This window comes from Mytilus edulis, chromosome 5, assembly GCF_963676685.1.
Source record: "Mytilus edulis chromosome 5, xbMytEdul2.2, whole genome shotgun sequence".
Classification (NCBI taxonomy): Eukaryota; Metazoa; Mollusca; class Bivalvia; order Mytilida; family Mytilidae; genus Mytilus; species Mytilus edulis.
This window is the reverse complement of record NC_092348.1, coordinates 14,562,690-14,570,960: the sequence shown is the minus strand read 5'-3', so window position 1 is coordinate 14,570,960 and position 8,271 is coordinate 14,562,690. Positions and strand designations below refer to the sequence as shown.

The 8,271-nt window shown below is 30.6% G+C and overlaps 1 protein-coding gene across 1 annotated transcript in view; it reads right to left on the bottom strand.

Moving 5' to 3' along the window:
* Positions 1-5,862: 5,862 nt before the first annotated feature.
* LOC139523043 (ERC protein 2-like) overlaps positions 5,863-8,271 on the bottom strand; it is a 29,157-nt gene continuing 26,748 nt past the window's right edge. The window contains exons 11-12 of the mRNA XM_071316793.1: positions 7,416-7,466; positions 5,863-6,116 (exon numbers count right to left, since the gene is read on the bottom strand). Coding sequence (XP_071172894.1) covers positions 5,993-6,116; positions 7,416-7,466 — 175 coding nt within the window. The 3' untranslated portion in view covers positions 5,863-5,992. The remainder of the gene's footprint in view (positions 6,117-7,415; positions 7,467-8,271) is intronic.

The following is an 8,271-nucleotide window of genomic DNA, read 5'->3' as shown; positions in this document are numbered from 1 at the left end:
ATAATTCAGTTTTAAGGACATCTGATAATTTGTTTATGTTTATGTTGGTGTTGATGAATATAATATTAAATTTACTTTATTATTGTTAATAATCATTGCAGATGTGATTATAATTCATTACTGACTGAGGTACTTTGGAAGACAATGAGAGGGTGTTTTTGTTAATGAATCAGATTATTTTACTTGCTTTTCATCAAACATTTTTTTCACAAAAATAACCTTACAATGAAAATTGAAAGAAAACTAGTCATATGTCCCGAAGTTAGTTTTTGTTCACTAACTTTATTTTGCCTCAACCAAATGTTATGAAACTTATACACAATGCTTATTACCACAAAACACAGATCAAGTTTACATTTTGTCTTTGTCACTTTTACTGTTATAGAATTGGCCCTTTACAAATAGAATAGTTGCAGAGTTTTTAGTCTCTGTTCTCTAACTTAAGTTTGCCTATATCAAATGTTATGAAACTGATACACAATACTTATAACCGCAAAACTCTACAAAAAAAGTACAAATTTGGGTAGCATCAATTTAACCATTCTTCAGTTATGTCCTTTTATGACTTTATATGCTATGCAAATGGGAGCATCATTCGTGTCCCATGGACACATTCCCTATTTATTTGTCTATGATTTATTTGAAGTTTGCAACAAATGCTGATTTTTATTTGTGTGAATGATTTTTTAAAGTTATAGTTAAATCTAGTGTGTATGTTAAAATGTCAATATGTCAAAAGGTGCTTTATTTTTGTTAATCAGAATAAAACTGGTGTACATTATGATTCAGATATAAATGTTCTTTCAATTAATATATAATTAGAACAGTCCTTTACCAATGATACACAATTATAAGTTTTACGAAAGTTTGCAGTATTTGTGAATGACAGTGCTGTGTTTATAGTCCCCTAGCAACGAAGTTTAAGTGAATTTCAGGTTTGCACTCCCTCTGTCTGTCTGTCTGTTTTCCTCACTTTTCTTCCTCCTTTTAGATATTAATTTGATATTTAGTGTTATATTTTATTTTGACAAGCTACAGATCAAGTCCGAATTTTGTTCTGGTTTGATGATTTTGTGGAGAGGTATGGTCCACACTTTTTTGTTCTGCTTGTTGATATATCGATTAGATATTTGGCATAAAGGTTTGTTATGACAACTTACAGATCAAGATGATGATGATTTTGAGCATAACTGAGCAGAGTTATGGTCCTTTGATAATTTAAACTCACTAAAACAAGCAGTTTTCCACACTTTTTTCATTATGCTTGAAGATATTGATTTGATATTTGTTTATAGATAACACCATTACAAGTCGTAGTTAACATTTTGTTCCATTACAATGCATTTTTTTAAAACCCGTAGTGGACTAGGTATTGCCATTGGATACTTTCAAAATGCTTGTTAGATGTTTTTAGCTTTGTATCGATTTTTATGCCCCACTTATGGGCATTATGTTTTCTGGTCTGTGCGTCCGTCTGTTCGTTCGTTCGTCCGTCTGTCCGTCCGTTTGTCCCGCTCCAGGTTAAAACTTTGGTCGAGGTAGTTTTTGATGAAGTTGAAGTCCAATCAACTTGAAACTTAGTACACATATATATATATTCCTTATGTTATGATCTTTCTAATTTTAATGCCAAATTAGAGATTTTACCCCATTTTCACAGTCCACTGAACATAGAAAACGATAGTGCGAATGGGGCATCCGTGTACTTAGGACACATTCTTGTTTCAACTGATTTTAATAGTTTGTTCTTATGTTGCACTGTTATACTATTATCCTGAGTGAGGTGGATGATTGAGCGTTCACAACCATTTCCAACCCAGCTGCATTTTCAAGTGCCTGTCCCAAGGTAGGAGCCTGTAATTCAGTGGTTGTCGTCTGTTGCTGTAAATCATGTTTGTTTTTTTGTTCATTGTTTTGTACATAAATCAGGCCATAAGTTTTCTCGTATGAATTGTTTTACATTTGCTTATATGGGCCTTTTATAGCTGACTTTGTGATATGTGTTTTGCTCAATATTTATAATAGTTGGGTAACCTATAGTTGTTAATTTCTTTGTCATTTGGTATCTTGTGGAAAGTTGGTTCATTGTCTATCATACCACATATTCCTATGATTAAAAAACCCAGAAAATAGTTTTTGACACATCAAATTATAGTTTGGAGTTCTTTATGTGCGCGTTCTGTCTACATATTAAGACTTCTCTGTGGCATTCAAATTTACTTGAGAAGTTTAAGAAAACATTAAGAAGAGACCCTGTCCTTACAAAAATCCTTGAAGTTTATGAATAAAATGGAACGGAGAATTTAGAGACAAAGAGCACAGACGTTGCACACAATTTCACAAAATGATGAATTTTTCTGGTGATGGTATATGAGACGATATTTATAAAATACAGGACTACATTTCAAGTGATGAAATTTTAGACTTTTCTGATAGGCAGTGGCTATTTGACCGGCACCGGCTAAATAGCAAATTTGCTATTTGACCGGCACCGGCAAAATAGCAAATTTGCTATTTAGCCGGCACTGAATAAAAGAGGGACGAAAAAAGAGAGAATAAATTATATCTCACTTGAATTAAAATGTAAGAATAATAATTAGATATAAAAATTTTATATTTAAAAACTTTTGTTAATACTGTTACTTATATATAAAACACTTAAACTTTTAACTATCAAATTAAATATATTATTCTAAAAATCAGAATACAACTCTCCTTTAGAAAAAAAAAACTATCATGTACCTATATATGACTTAGGGCAAATTTTATGTAATTTGAAAAATATTACAAACCAAGTGAACTGAATATGGGTGAGTACTTTTCAACCTAAATATTTGGTCAGTATATAGTGTGATAATGGATGATACAACACCTAAAAAGAGTTGGTGACACCATATGCTTGGCCATATATCCTTAAACAGTTGTCACTCAGGTCTGAAGTAAAACTGGAGCAGAAAGAGAGTGATGATAGAGAAATTATATGGACAGCTACAACAAGCCATGGCCAAGTGAGAGTCGATTCAAAAAGTTGATCTTGTATGTTTCATCAAAGTATGCTTCTCCCCTGTAGGCATATACTCAAACTTAATCAAGAAAATTTGTTTGTTGCTGAAGCAGTGTCAGATCGTTGGAAGATAAACACAGTCAGGAAATCACATAGATTATTTGATGATACCGGTGTATCAGAAACCCAGTCATCAGTGTGTTCTATCATACATGTATGTACACCAAAAAGAGTGAGGAAAATTTCTCAAAATGTTAATGAGGATACTGACGACATCTATGACGATATAAATGAAACAGACAATAAAGAAAATGATGCTGAGCATGTTCATTTATTCGAAAATTCACGAAAACTAGTTTCCCAAGAAGAACAATATACCGCTCAACAAGAAGAACACCTACTGGATTCCAGTTGTTGTGGGTGGCGTGTTTCGCATATACTACTTCCACCAAATATGAAGAAACATGGAAGGCCAAAAGGTTTGACCAAAACTTCATCGGTCTTCCAAAAAAGCGTACCCGAAAAAGCAATTGTGTACCTTTTCATAAGAAAAGTTCTAAAGAAATCGGATTCCTTTTATTAGACTGGTTTGTTGGAAGCGATTTGGCTAAAAATGCTGTTGATAACAACATTTTAATAATCGAGGAACAAGTTGAAGCAAGACCTGAACTTTTAACTGCCTCTTGTTTGGACTCAATTGTTAACATTGATTTAATAAAAAAAAAAAAAAGGTATTGTCACAAAGATGCATGGGAAGCTATTAAGAGCGTATATAATGAGAAGAAAAAGAACCCTATCTATATATGCAACATATGCACACATGATGCAGATTCAAAAGAAGCCAGTGTAATGTCTGGTCCTGTTTGGAGTGGCAACATTTATCTTGTGCTAGATTAAAACAACTGCCAAAGGCAAAGAATTGGTTTTGTAACAATTGCAAATGTTAAATCATGTGACTGTCCTTTTGAAATTCGGTAGCAAATAACTTTTAATATTTTCTTTTTTTATGTCAGATGTACGTACTTTTAAATAACACTATTTTTATCGCAGGGCAGGATAATTAAACCATACATTTAACACAGATTTTAACATTTTAGAAAAAAATGTATTTAGTAATGTATATACAAATGTGTTTTCATGCTTTTAATTAATATTATAAAGTTATAAATTATTCATTTATGAACATCTTCAATATTTTATTTTTGATTGTACTGTATTTCTAATGCTTGATATTGTGATAAAATGATTTTAAATTATTATTAAGCTTTTTTATTCTCTACTTATCACATCAATGAACAGTTTTATTCAGTGCCGGCTAAATAGCAAATTTGCTATTTTGCCGGTGCCGGTCAAATAGCAAATTTGCTATTTAGCCGGTGCCGGTCAAATAGCCACTGCCTTTCTGATAACACCATAACAGTCCTTCCAATGATACGAGATTAAATTCGAATCTTAATTTCTGAAAAAAAGATAATATATAAAAGTACTTTGTTTGTATACAATTTTCCTTTTTCCTTTAATCGTTACAATAATTTCTACAAACAATAAACACATGAAAATGTTCAGAAAAGCTATTCCGAAATGGGGAGCATTGTTCGAAGGCCAAACAAAAATGCGCTTTCAAAAGTTGTGTAAACTTTTAAGCTGCACAATACGTAAAATGCATGTTGTCATTTAGAGTACCTGTAAGTTATTCACTGCCACTTTTCGAAAGCAACAATATTTCCATAAGAGGCTATAACATTATACAGTTCTTTAATGTCATCCTAGATAAGTGGAATTTAGACTTTTCTAGTTAGCTTTCGTTGACATTCTTCCTCATCTATGTCTATTTTAACTCTGTTATCTCGATAAGTGTTTTGAATTTATGAGTTGCATTATTATACTTGTACAACAATGCTGAATTTGTGATGTATGCACCACAACAAAACGCAAACAAATTTACAACTTATGATGCACAGGATTAGATGTTAGATGTGTTATGAATGCTTGCCAAATGAGAAAAATGTCCACCCAGATTAATATGTCCATTCATGGTATGTTTTTTTTTTTTTTTTTTTATATCTCTATCAAGTTTTTGATCTGAACAAATCAGACACATGATGACGTTATTCGACTAATTTGGCTAAAATATTTTGATAATTTTGTTTTCCTTTCCTTTGATGTGTTTGAGCTTTTGATAATGCCATCTGATTAGGGACTTTCTTTTTTAAATTTTCCTCGGAGTTCAGTATTTATGTGATTTTACTTATACAAATAATGCATGCTGGTCTTGAAGTACTTATTCTAGGTACTGACGTTGTTTGACATCTTAATTGTGTTTTTGTGTTCTTTTATTTGTCTTTGTAAATTATTAACCGTAACTGTTTCATGTGTTTAGTCCATTTTTGGTAATGTCCTTTTGGGTCGGCTCGGTAAAGATGGATCCCGATAATGTGCTGTTGTGCTGTGGCCATGTTTTGTAATCTTTCACTCATTTTAGCATGTGTGCTTTGTCTATATACTATTATTTTTTTCTTTGTTGACATATTTGTTTGTTTATTATAGTGATTAAGATTTTAAATATTGCTGACTGCTGTACCACTTTTGTTTACATTTTTGCCTATGACCTGTATGTATGTTTGTTCACACATTGTTGTTGTCAATATTCTTTTTAATAAGAAAAAATTAAAAATTTGAAAGCTTCAAAATTATTAAATATGGTATTTTTCATCCAAATAGTATGTACGTATAAACCTTAACTATTAATGAACCATAATGAATACAGATATAAATGAAAGATAAAATTTGATAAACATAAAAATATACAATTGTCTATCTAAAATATGCCAATCTCATAAAAGCACAACAAGTCAAACTGAGTTTGAAATAACCACATCTAAGATTTTATTTGTATCATCAACACTCAATTTTAAAAGTCTTCATTAATCTCTCTTTTCCATAGCAATCTTTAGCGATATGTCTCGAATCCCCATACATGTAACATGATCAGTTTGGACAATTACGTGAATAGTGGCCAATTTGATTGCAATTATAGCATTGAACACTACAGGTACTCCGACATTCTCTAACAACATGACCATAGTTGCCACATCTATTACACCAGACGTAGCTACAAGAATAAAATGATATTGCATTAGATATAAGAAAATATGTCACAGACTTACCAATCACTTTTGGTTATTTTAGCAAAGTAGTTTATTAATTATCTTTCATATTCCTTATTATTTTTATATTATTATATTTTTGTATTCAAGTATTTACTAATATCCGGATAGAAATTTAAATTTTGTTTGAATTTGATTAACAACACGTTTTATATAGCATGTTGTCTAAAAAAAGACAGCTAAGAACACAAATCTTGTTACTTTCAAAAAAGAATGTTACTCTCCTGTTTACCTTTTTGAACTGTGAATGTCAAGTTTAATTATTAAGAAAGTAATATGCAAATACTATCAGATTTAATGGTTATCACAATAACCTTGAACGTACCAGTCTATAGATATTAGATAATTAAATTACGTGCTCATGGCCTTCTGATTATTGTTATAATTATTAATGTAAAAAAGTTGATAATTATATACTAAAATTTGAAATATTATCGACAAAAAATAACTAATTTGTTTACTACAAATAATACATACACAACATATAAGACAACCAAATCAATTTTGGCTTATTATATCTTAAAATTTCGAACATCTTGAGATTATTGTTTTTTTTTCCTTAATCGGAAAACTTTGAATAATTATATATTTTGATCGTGTGATAGTAAAAAATTTCTTGCGAAAACAGATCCAGGGTTAAGAATTACGATCAAAGCTGTGGAAAACGCATGTTGAATAGGTGGTTTGCTTCAATCTGTTGCTTCTATGTTACAAGTTTTGACATTAGTGGGAAATATGTTGTGATTTAATTAATAGTTTAACAGATAACAATACAATTCAATATTTTGAGTTTTCTCAGCGATGACGCCATCCATTTTGAATATACAGGAAAATATTTTTTTTGTAAGTTATAATAAAATACACCATTGAAAAATACTTGATTTCCATATAATGTTATATGTTTCTTCTTAACGAAGCACACGATGAGGATAGCATATAAAGATAATCTAAAATAAAATTGTTTAGAGTTTTTGCATTGGGTGTAAAACTTGTACTTTAGAAATGAGAAGATGTGGTCAGAGTGCAAAAGAGAAAACTTTCTAAACAAGTCACAATGTGTAAAAAGTTAACAATTATAGGTCAAAAGTACGAAATTTAGCATGGAGCCAGATATAACATTGAATCGAAATATTCCCAAAAACTTTATTTTATATTTAAATTTTCCGGGTCAATTGTGTTTAATTAAATCATCGATTTCCCAATAAATTAAAAATCCATACTTAGCCTTCAAAAGTTCGATTTACCGTCTCAAGTTTTCTATTTCAGCCTTCTGTTGTGTCATATGCATTTGAAATCTATCAAATATTATAATAAAAGTATATAAACATATCGGTATTTTCCAAATATCAGTGAATGCCTTTAACAGAAAATGTTGACTGTGTGATATGAAGCATATTTAATATTAACAGTATATCTTCACTCAAGTCTTAGGAGGTTTTAGCGGAGTTTTTTTTTGTAATCATCAATGAAAGCTGCATCGAGATTGCCAAATAAAGTTTATTTACAATTTTTCAATTGACACACATTTGTTCATATCTGCATGCATATATTTATGTATACAACATCAGCAGCTTATTAACACTAGCCTAGTAAATAAACTGCTTTTGGTTTTTTTCTGAAACTGCTGTCAAATATTTTTTTTTAATTTAAGATTGTTAGATTAATAGACAGACCTCCCTCACACAAAGCGCAGCTCAGAGGTCGTGATTTGACTACATGTTCGGTCCTTTTATGATTTCATCATGTCTTGAACGTTTCCTATAACATTTTGGTTTTAAAAAGTTTTGGTCTCATTTAAAAACACATCTTGAGTGGTAAGTTTAGTATCATTAGTGTTTTACAAATACAGTTCCACAGTCAGGGTTGTATAGATTTTATTTATAAAGTTATACAGTAATCTTATTCAATAAATAATAGGATAATACTCAATTGAAGATACAAGTCAAATCAAAATTTGTCAAGAGTGAGAAGAAATAGAAGGAATAAGAAGGCAAAACGTCATACAATGTAGGTCGAGAAAGCACAGACAACACAACGATGAAAAGTAAAAGACAAACAGCATCAACAACAGACAGCACCGAATACTGAAGAATCAAACAC